This window comes from Cotesia glomerata, linkage group LG8 (genome assembly GCF_020080835.1).
Source record: "Cotesia glomerata isolate CgM1 linkage group LG8, MPM_Cglom_v2.3, whole genome shotgun sequence".
Lineage (NCBI taxonomy): Eukaryota > Metazoa > Arthropoda > Insecta > Hymenoptera > Braconidae > Cotesia > Cotesia glomerata.
Genome location: NC_058165.1, coordinates 1,708,929 through 1,727,018, shown reverse-complemented (window position 1 = coordinate 1,727,018; position 18,090 = coordinate 1,708,929). Strand labels below are relative to the sequence as shown.

Below are 18,090 nucleotides of genomic sequence, written 5' to 3'. Positions count from 1 at the left end.
TTTGATAAGACAATAAAATTGATGAGACATCAATATACTTTTAGGTATATTAATAAAAATTCTAATAAAAACAAAATTTAAGCTGTTTGATAACGTTTTAATGGATTTTTTTTACTGTCATTCTCTTTTTTCGTCAATTACTCATTTTATTTTCTAATTATTAATTCATTGTTAAAATAAGTAAAGAACAATTATTACAAAAAATAAATCAAATTATGGCATTTGGTATTCTTGGAGCATGGCAATGCTTTCAGTTTCATACTGGTAATCATCATAGTTTTTTATTTCAGTTATTTGATTAATTGTTGTTATCTTAAGTCCAGTTAAATTGATAACTGACTTGATAGTATCATTAAAATCTTTCGATCTGTAAAAACCGTTTGACACCAAACCAAGCAAGACTATGGTTCTAGAATTTTCCTTTAGGTTACAGAAGAGCCCGCTTTGTCGCCAAACCTGAAAGTTAATTACAATTTTGATTATTATTCTTAATATAAAAACAAATTTTTCTTGCACAGCTTCAATTAGTGTTAACAAACCTCGGGGAATTACCCGAACTGCGGGTATTTCAATCATGGAAAATTTTTGGGTTAAAAATTGTTATCTTGATCTAACGCTTAAAGTTTTAGTTTATATTTTCATACACGGAAAGAAAATAGAAGGAATTTTTACTATTTTACTATCGTAATTTTTATTAAATAAAATAGTAACGGTGGACTATACTTGTAATTTAATAATTTTTACGATCTACTATTGTAAATTTTATTCAACAAATAACACTACCAACAGACTTAAAAAGTCCAATACTATAGAGCTAATTATACAAGATGTGTTAGTGAACTTTATAATTAAACTATTGTAAAAATTGACACAAGGTTTTTTTTTTTAATAAATTTTAGGGAGGGAGAAGGTAGGAGGTTCGACTGATTGGTAACTTTGCAGTAACCGAAAAAAAAAAATCGGAATTTGTCGTCCGGGAATCGAACCCAGAACTGTTTAGTTGGTAGCCAGACGACTCTCCCTCTACGCTATCCGAGGTAAACTACTATTGATGTCCTTCAGCATTTACATAAACTCGCGAGTCTAGCGCTGTGCACGGCCAACACTCACACTAATTTAAAAACATTCCAATTAAACTATTGTAAAATTAGTTAGTTCTATTGGAAAGATCCAGAGGCAACACTGGACAATTTTCGTCTAAAATATTTGAAAGTTACCGGTAATACAAGTACAGTCCAGCATTACGACAATTTTATTGGAAAATTTCGTAGAAATTTTCTTCCGTGTAATCCTATTTAAATTTATTTTGAATCAAACAAATTAGTTCAACTTTATAAATAGATATTAATTTTTTTTTTTTAATTTGAATTACTTACATTATCACTGCTAGCAACAGCACAGTTAAACCTGTTAGCACTGCCAACAATTTTCGAGTTCAAAACTTTGCAATTTACGTGCGAAGCCCTGGGAATCTCTGACCCAAGTATGAAACAAGATTTAGGGTCGACTTGATTGATATCTTCAGCTATTTTAATGAAAGTATGAGCAGTAACGTCAGATTCCGCAATAACTTCGTCTTCAGTTTTGAGAACTGCAAATTCTCGTTGACTTTCGTCAAATTCTCCTCTCAATTCCATGCCAAAGTAGATACTCTTGCGATCAACAGAGATGTTTCTTATACGTGGCACTTCAACATTGTGCTCATTAGTGACGAAAACAAATTGGTGAGCTTCGATTCTGGAAAAAATAATATAATTATCAAAAACTGAATTGAAATTGTTTAATAAAAAAAAAAAATAAAAAGAAATAAGGCTTTACTTTTTAACACAATGAGCAAAAGTAAGAAATTTATTTGGTCCAAGAAACAGACCATAACAGTACGCACTTTCTGTGGATGATTTAACGTAAACTTCCCATTCTTTAACAAAACTCTGATTTAGTTTCCATTTTTGGATCAAATTAGCATCCGCAGAGTTTAAAAAAAAATCTGAAGGAATGATTATAAATAGAAGGCTTATTAATAACATCATTTTAATCAAAAGACGACTTTTAGTTTTAAAAATCAGATACTAAAAATTAATAGTTAACAATTCTGCGTTTTATACTTTGAATTTAAGTTTGTATTGGTTCGAAATATTTCGTGCGTATTTTTAAACGCACACTATGATTAAATACTAGATATAGGAGCGTTAAAAAAAATTAATTGGATTGTTTTTTCCACTCTTTAATGGCATACTATTTTTGATCATTTATTATCAGTTAAATTAAAGAAAAATTTTGCTTTCATCGTTTTTTATTTAACTTTTAAAAATTATTTATACTAAAATTTATTAAAAAAATTTTAAATCTACACGGAGACAAATTTATAGGAACCTTTCCAAAAATTATGGGAATGGTTCCTATAATATTAAAGAAATGGTCCCTACATTACAGTCCAGTCGGCCTGGAAATAAATAGGGGTTTGTTGGCAACTTTTCGACAAAATGGTCCGATTTTGGATTTTTTTTTTTTTTAAATACTCAGAAAAATATTCTAAACATTTGTGTGTATGTGGGAAGTGTTGCTTTTTTTTGTTTAAAAAATAGCGTTTCAGCGTTGAGCTATAAATTAAAATATCTCGGAAACTACGCAAAAGTAGTCGAGACATGCTGCATATGAAATTTAGAGAATTGAATAAGGAACAAAATGAGCCAAACCTAATGTCTCTACGACTAATAGTTTACGAGATATTAATTTTTTAATGAAAAAAAACGCGGTTCCGCTCAAGCGCTTATAAACAAAACAAATAGCTGTAACTCCGCGAAAAATCATTCAATTTACTTTTTTTTTTTTTTTTTTTTTTTTTTAATTATAGCTATTGTTGTCCGCTATAAGCAAAAAAATCAGCTAAGCTCAAAAAAATTTTTTTGAATTTGTATGAATAATTTTCATTTTTTTGAATTTTTGCATTAAAAAATAGTTAAAATTGAAATTAAATTATTTTTTTTGCATAAAAATGTTTTTCCGGCAACAAAGAATCGATACGAAAAAAAAAATTTTTTTTAATGCAAATATACAGCTAACAAGTTTAAAAAAATATGAGCTCTATGGGGATTCGATGTCCGTAATTTTTTCTAAGTCTTAATTAACTTTTAAAAAATCGATTCCACAATATAGGTATCAATCGATTCCAAATTTCATGACTCGTAAAGATATCCTATCGTGTGGAGAACTTTAATTATTATTAATTTAAAGGAATGGTTCTCATAATATTATAGAAATGACGCACATAATAATAGAAAAATGTTTATGCTCATAACAATGAAGCAATTACATCAAAAATATAAAGTAATTACTATATATTTTTTTTCTAATAAATTTTTTTTTGTAAATAAAAATTGATCTTTCAGTAGAGTGAAAAAATTACTTTTTCATAATTTTTATTCACGTGTGTACTTAATCTTAAATTGTTTATTCCAACTCAGTTATTATTGTGATAGATAATATTGAAAAATATTGTAGCAATTCTAAAGTTTCTCTAATAAAAGGGATATTTTCTCACTATACAATTAGAGGAGCAAAGTAGATATGGAAATTCATTGTTTATTTTTACAATTTCATTTTATTTTTAAAACAAATTATTTATTTACAATACATACGTTGAATATTTATTAAATCCACCTTTTGGGTATGTAAATTTTATTATTTATATGAACAATATTACTTATTTTACATATTTAAAATGATGTTATTGGGAAGCAAGTAAAATTATCGAAATTACTAATAATTTCAAATGCTTCAAAGTGGTCATCGAAGTCACAAATAACTTGAGTTGTAATGATAAATATCTCAATGTTATTAGGCATCACCACTATAATATTATGGGAATGGTTCCCATAATATTATAGGAATAGTTCTTATAATATTATAGAAATTATTTCTATATATTATGGGAATCATGCCGATATTACAGTTATAATTATAGGTATCGTTCCTATAATTGTAGGAACCATTCCCATAATTATAGTAACATTTCCCAGAAATTATGGGTAAAATTCCCATAATTTAAGTAATCGTTCGTAAAATGGTATAGGAAAACATTTCATTAAAATTATAGCAATGATTTCCATATTTTTCTCTCCGTGTACAAGTAATATTTGCATTAATTTAATTTTACAAAAATTTAAACAGATTTGAATCTAATCTTATTTTTTTTACCAAAAAAAAAAAAAACAGATTAAAAATTATAAAAGTAATATTTTTTCAATTCTTCTAAATAAATTTCTTCTAATGTTTTAAAAATCTCATGATTAAAAATAATTAATCAGTCCATTAACCTTGTAATCTTTATTTAACCGCTCTCGGGTGGTAAAATTATTTTCCAAAAAGAACTTATCACACAAAAAACTTTAAGCTGTATCAACTATATAAGCTAAATTTTATAGCACCAGCTCAGTTATAATTTAAAAAGCTTGATCTTGAATCTTCTAAAGTTAATCCAAAAAGGATGATTGTTCTGACAATTCTGATCTTGGTGCTTCAATTATCAACCATTTTTGGTTCCCAATCAACGATCCAAAGACCGGATGAGCGGACATTCAAAGGATGGGCCTTGGAAGTTAGAATGAACCGAAATATTGCTCGCTGTGACGGGCTGTTCATCGGACCCCGAGTGTTTCTCACCTCTTCGCTTTTCGTTCAAGAGTAATTATTAAAATGAATTATCTACACTGATAGAAAAATTTAGTTCTATTTAATAAGATTTAGTAATAGTTACTAAATAATTTATTGAAGCCCATTGCCACCAAATAAATATTTAGTATTAACGAATGATTTATTGCTTCGCAATAAATCGTTTATTCCCGGACGGTTTTGGAAATGCCGCAAAGATTCGGTATTTATACGATATAAATGCTGTATTTTTACCGTAATACTTCAGTAATTTTAGCCACTTTTTTTACCGAATTATTACGAAATAAATTCAGAATATTTACGGCAATACAATAGAAAAATTACAATATATTAACAGCATTTAAACCGTAAATGTACCGCATATTTACTGTATATCTGCGGCACTATTGCAGCAAAAAACCGGGAAAGAAGATCCCTACTTTCTATTACCGGTAAAATACCAAAAATATGCTGCTTTACTACTATTTTTCAATAGCTTAAAATTTTTTCTATAATATTATAAATTATCACGAATAATTTTTAAGAGGTTGATAAATTAATTTCCCTATTATTATAATTATTATATTTTTTTTTAGTCCAGACCGGGATTCGAACCCGGATCATTTAGTTACGCGCCGAAGGCTCTACCAGTTGAGCTATTAGAGACACTATCCGTAGCTATTTACTCAGTCACTTAATAAGACTCACCGAGTAATAAACACAACCGTCCATCTTACGGTAGAAAGCATTATATCTTTAATTATATCAGTATAAACGCGGAAAAATTGCAGTATATCTTCGGTATTTTTACCGTAGAAAATACGATTTTATTATTGTAAAATTATAGTAATATTATAGTGTTAATACATAGATTTTTTTACGGTAAAAGTTCTAGAGTTTTACGGTGATTTTATCGTATTATTTCTGAACTTTGCAGCAAAAGTACGGTAGAAATGCTGTATAACTAGAGTAAAAAAACTGGCCAAAATAACCACAGAAATACCGTATTATTTCAGAATTATAACGGTAAATTTATGGTAAACGCATTAATACCGAAAATTTACGGTATTTTAAAAACCGCGAAGGTTGGTATTAAACAAATTAATTTTTTAACTAATTTTACCGTATAACCTAACTTTTTTACTAAAAATAAACCAAAATAATTAAAATAAATAATTTTAAGTTAAAATATAAGGTATTATAAAGAAAATAATCTCATTAAATAATTATTTTTTATTTGAGACATTTATAAAATTTAAAATTAAACAACTTTTTAACATATCAATAATAGACTAATTGAACAAATTTAAACTAAATTCCACGGAGAAATGACATATAAGCTATTTGGGAGGATGTGTCTTTTCAAAGGGAAGATAAATCTCCCAAAATCGACCTCAATAAAATAATCTCAGTCAGTTAATAGGTCATGTATGACATTGGAATTAAAGCATAGCCATCTACCGGCAATACTTACCAAACAAATATTTAGTAACTACTACTAAATATTATTTGGTGGAAACAAATATTTATTTTGATATAATAAGGCTTTGTTTATAATAATATAATTTATTTAGAATAAAAAAATAATTTATTAAACTGTAATAAATAATATTGATAGGTAAAAAATATTTTTTTTTTTTTTATAAATGACTATAAATTTTGTTACTAAATCAGTTTAGTATTCCGTACTAAATTCTTCTATCATTGTACATGGTGAATCAAAAATAATCACACTTATCGAAACTTTTCAGAGTAAGCAAGGAATATTCGCTGTTTGTAGTAAAAATTGGGAAAAAATCCTGGAGAAGCCAAAGAGACATTCCTGTCAGTGGCAAATACTTCGATCTAGGATTGAAGGATCGCTTGGATACAACCGATCGGAAATTTGCAGTGCTGAAGACTGATGAGCCAGTAATTCCGAGCTTGGAAGTCAATAAAGACTCCTTTGTGAAGATTGCTGAAGATATCAGCGAAGTTAATTTAGGTAAATGCTCCATGCTTGTTGCGAACGAATCTGATGCATACTTCCAAAACTGCAATGTTAAGAATGTTGATGGTCTTCGCAATTCTAAAGATGAAATTGAGTGCTCAATAAGCAGCCTTGATCAGGTAAGTGTTAATATTTGACATGGTTTACCTTGTAGATGATATTAATATGTTCTATCGATGTTTTTCTTTTCTATTTTTGGATAATTGGATATAATCTCATGATCTAATGAATTAATAAATACATAAATATTTAAATGGTTTGCCTTATAGATCATCCAGGCGACTAGTTTGTTCTGTGCGCTGAAAAATGACTTGGACAAGAAAGTTTTGGTAGGCTTCAATACCTTCGAATTCACTCCCTACTCAGATTTGGCGGTAAATTATAAAAAATTTGCTAATTTGGCTGGATTGAAGGTTGCAGTTATTTAAATTTGAAGAAAATTTGGAATACAAATGTGGATGTTGACACCTCTTTTGGAAAAAAATGTAAAATATTGAAGTTAAAAAATACAGATTTTTGGGTTTAAAGATAGAAAATTAATCTATTTTAGTAAAAAAAATATTATTTATGACTAGCAACTTTGCAACCTTGCAGTTATTATGTGGCTGCCGTTACTTGTGAACTATAAATAAATAAAATTTTGTTTTATTAAATAATAACTTTTGTTAAATTGCATTGTACTTTTTTAACTATTGACGTTTTTAAAGATATAAGCTTATCTTGATGTTACACTCATCAAAAGCTTTCATTTGAGTACCCACATGTATTTTTGATATATTATTCATATATACATATTTATAATATATATAAATATATAAAATATATGAAAAATTGATGTGGGTACTCAAATGAAAGGTCTTGATGAGTGTAACATCGGGATGAGCTTATATCTTTAAAAATGTCAATAGTTCACAAGATACAAAGTCATTTCTTAATTATTGATATTTTTAAAGATGTAAGCTCATCTTGATGTTACACTCATCGAGAGTTTTCATTTGAGTACCCACATGCATTTTTGATATATTTTTCATATATACATATTTATAATATATATAAATAGATAAAATATATGAAAAATTGATGTGGGTACTCAAATGAAAGGTATTGATGAGTGTAACATCGGGATGAGGTTATATCTTTAAAAATGTCAATAGTTCACAACATACAAGGTCATTTCTTAATTATTGATATTTTTAAAGATGTAAGCTCATCTTGATGTTACACTCATCGAGAGTTTTCATTTGAGTACCCACATGCATTTTTGATATATTTTTCATATATACATATTTATAATATATATAAATATATAAAATATATGAAAAATTGATGTGGGTACTCAAATGAAAGGTCTTGATGAGTGTAACATCGGGATGAGGTTATATCTTTAAAAATGTCAATAGTTCACAAGATACAAAGTCATTTCTTAATTATTGATATTTTTAAAGATGTAAGCTCATCTTGATGTTACACTCATCGAGAGTTTTCATTTGAGTACCCACATGCATTTTTGATATATTTTTCATATATACATATTTATAATATATATAAATATATAAAATATATGAAAAATTGATGTGGGTACTCAAATGAAAGGTCTTGATGAGTGTAACATCGGGATGAGCTTATATCTTTAAAAATGTCAATAGTTGACGAGATACAAGGTAATTTTTTAATTATGTATCTAGAGCATTTTTGAATACAGCCTAAATACTGATCATCATATAATATTAATTTTACTTTTGCAATCACGGCAAAATTATTGATCTTACGGAAAAACCATAAGACATTTTTTTTTTATAAAATCAAATTTTTAATAACTTTTGTTTTACAAAATTTTTTATAGGACCAATAAATTTAAAATTTGCGGCAAAAATTTTGACGCTAATAATTATTTAAAAAAAAAAAAAATACTATACAATCATAATAATATTAATAAATTTTTATAAAACTATTTTTAGCAAGTATTTAAAAAAAATATTTTTTTTTCTAAAATTTGTTTAGTTCCCTTTTAGTAAATACTTCCTTCGTTAACTTAGGTACTGCAATAAAAATTGATTATAATCATTTTTACTTTAAAAATTTTTAGTAATTACATTTACTTTTATATCTAATTTACCTAGCTAAAGCTTCTGACCATCTGTCACTTAATACAGTGGACAATAACTTTCCTCAGAAACTCTATTGTGATGGAAAAATGCATGGAGTAGAGTATAGCATGTCATAAGACATAAATTTTCCGCTTATTGTGAATATAAGACTTAAAGAATAAGGATAGAGAATAAAGGGAGAGATATTATATATAAGCTACCCCGAAATTTTGACGATGCGCAAAGCGTAATGCGCATGCAAAGCAAATAATGTATACGGGCCCTTACCTGTCAAAAGAGCAATGAGGAAGTGGAAATTTCTGAGGGTCAGTTTTCTTGCAGGTAGTCTCAAATTTGGCAGTACAGTAATATAACTCGATACCGTGCACATGTGCTAGTTTTTAGTGAATAAATGAATTTTAAGTGATATTACTGGAAATAAAAATAAAATAATAGTGAATTATATTAACAACGTAAGTAGAATTTTTTTTTTAAATAAAATAAAATAAAATTTAACTGAGAAAAATAATTATATAAGAATTTTGTTTTTATATTAGAAGTTGGAAATTATTTTCTAGTGATTTTAGATTTTTTTTTGACAAAAAAAGTATTTTACAATATCGAGGAATCGAACTTGGATCTTTTTGCGTGAGCTAATGGTCCGGCTGGATAAAAAAATCCCGGTTTGTTTACGACTCCGGGAAAATTCTCCGAACTTTAAATTTTTTTTAAGTAAGAAAAATTTATAACTATTTCGTAAAAAAAATTGCAAGTATTTTAATTATTTTAAAATATTGTAATTTTGCAACTTATTTTATATTGAAATATTTCGTAAGGATAAAAATTAGCCAAAATAAAAAATCTATTAGCTTCCTTAATAAAATTAGTCAAGTTGTAATAACAAAGCAGTTTGTTACGTCACTAAATTAATCTGTTGTCCAAAAATGATTTTGTTAGGACTATAAAATAATTTAGCTACCGTTACTCTGTTAATTATTGTTGTAGTAATAAAATCATTTTTTTGCTGTAACAAAGTCATTAATTTGGGCATAAAAAAATAATTTTGGCAAAAAATAGTTGTAAAATTCAGAGAAGCTTTTCTCGAAAATTGTCATTAAAGTTATAATTTAAAATTTTGATTATTATTGTAACAATTTAAAAATCCTGGATATAATTAACTCTAAAGGCAATCCCTGGACATTTTCTGTTATATTAAAGTTAACAAACGCTAAAAAACTTTTATATTGTAAAGTTAGTAGCTTTTTAAGCTAGAAATCCAACGTGGAGCTCGATAATCTAGTTACTGTCTTGGAAATAATTTAATTTATAATAAATAATAGTTTAAAAAAACTAAAAACACGCTTTTTATAGAAAACCAAACTAAAAAATAGAAAATAAATTTAAATTAAGAATAGTGTTAAAAATTTCAATAAATATAAATTAATAATAGTGTAAATAAAAAAAATGTATTTTATTTTAAAAAAAGCGTGGGGTGCTTTTTAAGATATTATCAAAATGATAATCACTCTACTCATATCTGTCAATAAAATATTTATAACTATTGACACCATGCACCTCACGCTTTTTTTAAAATAAAATACATTTTTTATTTACACTATTATTAATTTATATTTATTGAAATTTTTTAACACTATTCTTAATTTAAATTTATTTTCTATTTTTAGTTTGGTTTTCTATAAAAGCGTGTTTTTAGTTTTTTAAACTATTATTTATTTTTTACTTTTTAGTTTGGTTTATTTATAAAAGCGTGATTTTTTAGTTTTTTTAAACTATTATTTGTTGATTATCAAAAATATTCAGGCGCGCAAATTACCCACGGAGAGTTACATACTGACATACTGACATACTGACATAGAAGTGAAGCTAATAAAAAATAATTATTTATAAATATTATAAATACGGGGAATCAGAGTTCGATTTCGGAGAGCGAGCCTGAGAAACGGCTACCAGAACCAAGGAAGGCCGCAGGCGCGCAGATTACCCACGGAAAGTTACTGACATACTGACAAACTGACATACAAGTGAAGCTAATATAAAGCGTGTAAAATAGTTAACAAAATAATTAATTATCAAAAATAAGTAACCTATTTACCCAACAAAATTTGTTATACCAACTGATTTATATTAAACCACCAACAATTTTTTAATTTCCCGCTAAGAAAATTGAAAATTTTCAAAAATCGGGAAGTTATTGTTTTTACCCCGTTTTTCGAAAATCGAGTTTTCATCAGATCTCGACGTCTTGAGGTACTAGGAAGCTTCCCTGACTATTTCTGCGATAGTGTCTGTGCGGCTGTGTGTATGTATGTATGTGTGTGTTAGGGTGTTTCATTTTTAGGCGATATTTTTTTTTTTACTGCTATACCAGAAAATTTGGTATTTTATAGAAAATAAAAAATTATGCCGATGGACTAAAGGATTTAGGTTCAATAGCGGCTTAGCTCATCAAAAAATTCGATTTCCCATTTAAATAACATAGGAAATATTTTTTTTTGTTTCAAGTGGATTTTTCGTTATGAAAAAAATTTTTTTCCAAAAAACCTTCTTATGATTTTTGTAGGAAATTAAATTCTCTACAAAAATATCCCCTTGGTCGAAGTCTGTAGAACCACTCGTTTCGAAGTTATAGCCCGTCAAACGGTAACATTTAAAAAAAGACATTTTAAATTCCATTTATTTTTCAATTTATTACTCTTACATGAATAATTTTATTTTATTGTATATTTTGGAGCATTAAAATTTTAAATTAAAACATTAATTCGTTTTAATACAATAATCTAAGTCAAATTATTATAAATTAATCATTTTATTTTTATATTATCGTAAAAGTGGTAAAATTGACGTCTGCTTGTCATTTGGAAATTTATTTCTGTGCATAGTTACAACTTGCAATAAGTACTGCTTCACTGATAGAAGGATTTATTTGTATTAAAAAAATATTTGTTAATAATTAACAAATCATTTATTAGAGACCATTTTTTAGTATCAAACAAATATTTCTTAGTATTTAAAATGATTTGTTTGTATTTAATAAATCAGATATTCATTTATTAAATATTAATAAATCTTTTTAAATACTAAGAAATATTTGTTAAGGACTAAAAAGTGGTCTCTAATAAATGATTTGTTAAATATTAACAAATATTTTTAACTATAAACAAATCCTTCTATCAGTGTTCTACTTTTTATCAGCAGTTGAGCTTTCATTGTAGGCATCCAACAGTTTGACCACTGGTTCCGCAGTATTATTAATTTTATAAAACTTTTAATCAAGTATTGTAACTTTCATCAGATATCTACTGATCAGGATGTAAATTTAAACAATTAGTTGGGAGTTCCAACCTTTCTAAAATAATTAATTAATAACGACTCTTCTGACGAAAAATCATACAATTGTTTGCTTGAGAAGGAATTAATATTAACATTTTTAACTTCCCGCTAAGAAAATTGAAAATTTTAAAAAGTTGGGAAGTTATTGGTTTCACCCCGTTTTTTGAAAATCGAGTTTTCAACAGATGTTGACGTTTTGGGGTCCTAGGAAGCTTCCCCGAATGTTTCCGCAATGATGTCCGCATGTATGTATGCAAGTGTGTGTGTGTGTGTGTGTGTGTGTGTGTGTGTGTGTGTGTGTGTGTGTGTGCCCGTATGTAAACCTCTCATAATTTTTGAACGGCTCGACCGATTTCATCGCGGTTGATGCCATTCGAAAGGACTCAATCAAACTTAGATTTTGAATACAATTAGGACCGATTCGAAACGGTAGATTTTGAGAAATCTCGAAAAAACTACAAAAAATTTTTTTTGAAAGTTGGTTTTTTTGGAATAACTTTCAAACAGCATTACTGATCAATTTTAAAAGCTAAACAGCTCTTAAAATTAAAAAACCACGTCCATCGCTGCCAGCCCGATCAAAATCAGTTGATTCGTTCGTGAGTTAATCGTTGTCGAAAAAAAAACCGAAAAAAATGTTTTTTTGGAATTACATCGAAATTCTTCCTTCGATCGACTGAAACCTAAAAATTTGTTATGAGGCCTGAAAAACTGCGTCGAATGCCACCAACCGCGTGAAAATCAGTTTATTCATTCGAAAGTTATTGCGGTTTGAAAATTTACGAAATAGTGTTTTTTGCTCGACGGGCAGAAAGCGTCAACTTTCGGCCCGCTGCGCTAAACGAAGTTACCCCTTACTGCCTTCGTCGAGCAAAAAAATAGTATACACTCCACGGGAAGTAAATAAGAAAGCCTCAGATCACATGTTTGTTGACCTCGGCTTCGCCTCGGCCGATAGTTGATTCATTCGACAGTTATCGAAAACGAAAAATTTCGAAAAAAGTGTTTTTTTCACATAACTACGAAATTTCTTTTTGGATCATTTTTGACGAAATGGAATAATTATTAGAGCCCAAAAAATCACGTCGATCGCCACCTAAAACGTGAAATTGGTTGATTGGTTCGTGAATTATCGTTGTCGAAAAAATTCGGAAAAAGTGAATTTTTCAAATTTCTCTAAGATTTTCGGTTCGATCAGTTTGTGTTATAAAAGTATATCATAGATTCTGAAAAAGTGCGTGGAATACTGCCAACCGTGTGAAAATCGATTTATTCATTTAGAAATTATTGCAGTTTGAAAATTCAAAAAATACTGTCTTATTAAACTTCTATCAGCCTTTTGAGCTCGAAGAGCTCAAAAGCATACAAAAGCTATTTCTTTGAGCTCTGAGAGCTCAAAATAACACAAAAATTGTATTTTTGAGCTCGAAGAGCTCAGAAACGTCATAAGTGCAATTTCAAGCGTTTAGGTATGGAATTGGCGGGAAGTTGCAGGGATGGCCTTTAGGGTCAACCGTTTTCCAGATTTTTTTTTTATCTTATAACAATCTTTTTTTTTTCTCTTTTAGGCATCACAATAAAAATTACGCCGCATCCAAATGACGTCCCAGAACACAAAAACAGAAGCTAGCACCAGCGGAGCCAGTTCCTCCCGACGAGAAGGAGACTACCATCTAGTAAAGCACGAAGTCTTGTGCTCTGAAAAGCACCAATACGAAATCCTTGACTACCTCGGCCGAGGTACCTTCGGCCAAGTAGTAAAATGCTGGAAGAAAGGAACCAACGAAATAGTCGCCGTGAAGATCCTCAAAAGTCACCCAAGCTACGCCCGCCAAGGCCAAGTAGAAATCTCCATCCTTTCCCGCTTGGGGAAGGAAAACGCGGATGAATTCAATTTCGTCCGTGCTTACGAATGTTTCACGCACAAATCCCACACTTGCTTAGTATTCGAGATGCTGGAGCAAAACCTCTACGACTTTCTTCAAAAGAACGAATTCGCGCCTTTGCCACTGCGCTACATCAGACCAATTCTTCAGCAAGTCCTCGTGACCTTGGTCAAGCTCAAGAGCCTCGGAATAATCCACGCAGACTTAAAACCAGAGAACATCATGCTAGTGGATCCAATTCGCCAGCCGTTCCGCGTTAAGGTAATCGATTTTGGATCAGCATCTTACTCCGCAAAAGCAGTTCGCAACACTTACTTGCAATCAAGGTACTACCGCGCTCCAGAGATACTCTTGGGTCTTCCTTACAGCGAAGCGATAGACATGTGGTCGTTGGGTTGCGTCGTCGCTGAGCTGTTCCTCGGCTGGCCACTCTTCCCCGGCCGCTCTGAGTACGACCAAATCCGGTACATCAGCCAGACCCAAGGATTGCCAACAGAGGAGATGCTGAACAACACCAGCAAATCCAGCAAGTTCTTCTACAAGGACAAGAACAGCACGCACCCACTTTGGCGATTGAAGACTCCGGAGGCTTACGAAGCAGAAACGGGTGCCAAGAAGTCTAAAGAAACGAGGAAGTTCATCTTGAATTGTTTGGACGACATTACCCAGGTCTACACCACAATAGGCTTGGAAGCGAGTCAGTTGTTAGCAGAGACTGCTGATAGGCGAGAATTCCTTGTTCTTCTGAAGAAGATGCTCGCTATGGACCAGCAACATCGTGTGAAGCCCGAAGAAGCTTTGGTCCATTCTTTTCTGACCTTAGGACACTTGGTAGATTACGGCCACTGCGATAATGTCAAGGCTTCTTTGCTAGTTATGGAGAGATTCTTGAAACAAGGCAATATGGCGAATCAACATCAGCTACCTCCTGCACCCAAAACATCCCCACCTTCCGTGGTTGTCAATTTGGTTCCGTCTGTTACACTTATGTTTAATAACCAATTGGCAGAAGAACCTGAGCGGCCGGTTAGAGGTCAAAAGTTCAATTTGTACCAATTGTTCAGCAATAGCCAAGCTTCGCTGTTTTCACAACCAATTCAGATAATTCAGCCTTTAGAACAACCGGCTCAACAATATCATGTTCCAGAAACGGTCCCTAATCCAATCCAATCTTGGACAGGAAAACGAAAACTTACAGACCCATGGCAACAGCCACAGTATGAAACGGTTCAACCAGATGATAGTTCCAATTGGCAACAAGCTTGGAACAACGGCGTTAGGAGCTTCTCTGTGGTTCATTCGCCAAAAGCGAAGAGAGCTAGAGAAAGCAATTCTAGCTCTGGAAGACACCTGCCAACTACATTAGGACGATGGCAAAGTGAGAGCAGCACATTTACTCAACAATCTAGTGCGGTTCGTGATATTCCGTCGCGTGAAATACCGGTGATTATACTCAGTGACAGTGATGATGAGCCGGAAAACCTTTCGCAGCCACGTCGCGTTGTGCAACCTCAACCAATTCGTATAGGTGTTTATAGCTCGCCTAGAGCGCAGTATCAGTCCCAAAGCCAGCTTCCTTTTCAGTTAGGTAATATTAAGGATGAACGGTTGCAGTACCCGACTGATTATTTTCAGAAGAAGTTCGAGGTTCCGAGAGTCCAGTCTCAGCAATTCAATCCTGGACTTAGTGAATACTTGGCTTCTTCGAGTCATCCGGTGACGAATGCTGATCAAATTAATGACCACGATTTAATACCAATTATGAATTATCAGTTTCCGATTGTTGGCAGGGTAAGACCAATTCAAGATCAACATGAGTTTGTTCAACCTCTTGAACTTTTGAGGGATTATCAACAGTGGAATAGACTTGATACTATATACAGGCAAGATCAGGTACTGGATTTAGCAACAGATACGAATCTTCGTTATAGTCATCTAAGTTCAGGAAATTATTAGAATTTTGCTGTTGGTTCAGTTGGTAGTCAAAATTTTGCTGTTAGTACGGCTGGAAGTAGTCACAATTTTGCTGGTACAGCTAGAAGTCATCAAAACTTTGCTATTGGGTCAAATGGAAATGATCATTTGGAACAACCTCAAGATAATATTTATATTATATCAACCCCGGAAGATTCATCAGGAATTCAACAACACATGCCTAATTATTAAAGATTTAGAATTATTGTTAATATATAGATAAGACTTTTAGGCAATTTGAATTAATTTCAGGGTTTTGACAAGTGCTACATTGCAGAGAATGTAAATATTAGTAAAATTATATAAATTATTATTTTAAATGTACATAAGCTTTCTTTTTGTTAATAAACAAAATTTTTTTAATTAATTGAGACTTGTTGATTTTTTGAAAAGAAATGGTGTTAATATGTCGTAAGATTTAATTTTTTTTAACTTCAGTCAGATGGCGTTTAGTGTTAAATTTTAAATTTCAAGGTAAAATTTATTTGAATTGAAGGAGATCCAAGTGTAAAGAATGTCTATAAAAAATAATACGCAGAAATATTTTTATCTTAAAATTAATTTTTAAAAATTGCTCGCCGATGGTAAGTTTAATTGTTAATAACAATTTAATTGTTTAAAGCGATATAAATCAAGAAGGACTGATTTGACGGGTAAGTTTATTTTAAAAAAAAGTTTTAAAATTAAAAAACCAACAAAAATTGTCCTTATCAGTTTTTTAATAAAATAAATATTTTCGGAGATATCGCAAAAAACAACAAGTAGCGGTCGAACCTCTCTGTCGCGCGCACGCATCCCAAGGACACTAGCGACGAACGACAGGCACAGAAAAATACAAAGACGAAAAAAAAATTCGAAGAATATATTTTATAAAAATAAATTTTTAAATTATATAAATTATTTAAGTAAAACGTACCTTTTAGCGGTAATATATATGCAGTCCACTTTTATTTCAATATTAAGTATTTAATATAATTATAATTATATTTTTAAGATTATTAATGAATTTATTGGATATATTTAACAAGTTAAATATTTACACTAAAAAATTTAACAATTTTCAATTGACTGATTACGATATTAACTTATGTGCAATTGCAAATAAGGAAAATAAACGAGCAAGTAAAGAAAAACTGATAAGCTGCGGGTTGACTAATGAAAAATAATTAACATTTCCTTGTGTGATAAATAACGTTTATTAGTAATGAAATAAATATCGTAATTATTAAAATAAAAGGTAAAATTATTTTGAATTTATCTTATTTTATTAATTAACTTTGATTACATATTACATGATATAATTAAAAAGAAACATTAATATGCTTCTGAAAGATAAAGATCCAATGAAAAAACCACTCTTTAATTTGATTCGAAATTTGAAATCACACTAGACAATACCCTCACGGTTTTGGAAATGCCGCAAAGATTTATATTTATACTATATGAATGCTGTATTTTTACCGTAATAATTCAGTTATTTTAGCCAGTTTTTTTCTCGAATTATTACAAAAAAATTACGAAATAAATTCAGAATATTTACGGCAATACAATAGAAAAATTACAATATATTAACAGCGTTTAAACCGTAAATGTACCGCATATTTACTGTATATCTGCGGCACTATTGCAGCAAAAAACCGGGAAAGAAGATCCCAACTTTCCATTACCGGCAAAATACCAAAAATATGCTGCTTTACTACTATTTTTCAAGAGCTTAAAATTTTTTTTATAATATTATAAATTATCACGAATAATTTTTAAGAGGTTGATAAATTAATTTCTCTATTATTATTATTATTATTATTATTATTATCATCATTTTTTTTTGTCCAGACCGGGATTCGAACCCGGATCTTTTAGTTACGCGCCGAAGGCTCTACCAGTTGAGCTATCAGAGACACTATCCGTAACTATTTACTCAGTCACCTAATAATTTCCACCGAGTAATAAACACCACCGTCCATCTTATGGTAGAAAGCATTATATCTTTAATTATATCAGTATAAACGCGACAAAATTGCAGTATATCTTCAGTATTTTTACCGTAGAAATACCATTTTATTATTGTAAAATTATAGTAATATTATAGTTAATACATAGATTTTTTACGGTAAAAGTTCTAGAGTTTTACAGTAATTTTATCGTATTATTT

The 18,090-nt window shown here is 30.0% G+C and overlaps 2 protein-coding genes across 2 annotated transcripts; one reads left to right on the top strand and one right to left on the bottom strand.

The window, feature by feature from the left end:
* Positions 1-143: 143 nt before the first annotated feature.
* On the bottom strand, positions 144-17,022 carry LOC123270571. Its single transcript, XM_044736691.1, has 5 exons — positions 16,855-17,022; positions 9,016-9,159; positions 1,819-1,987; positions 1,377-1,737; positions 144-456 (listed from the first exon to the last, which is right to left on the bottom strand). The coding sequence occupies exons 2-5, from the start codon at positions 9,116-9,118 to the stop codon at positions 214-216; spliced, it is 876 nt and encodes a 291-aa protein (XP_044592626.1). The 5' UTR covers positions 9,119-9,159; positions 16,855-17,022; the 3' UTR covers positions 144-213.
* LOC123270822 (homeodomain-interacting protein kinase 2-like) lies at positions 9,156-15,920 on the top strand. Its single transcript, XM_044736970.1, has 2 exons — positions 9,156-9,200; positions 13,647-15,920. The coding sequence occupies exon 2, from the start codon at positions 13,677-13,679 to the stop codon at positions 15,918-15,920; it is 2,244 nt and encodes a 747-aa protein (XP_044592905.1). The 5' UTR covers positions 9,156-9,200; positions 13,647-13,676.
* Positions 17,023-18,090: the final 1,068 nt, after the last annotated feature.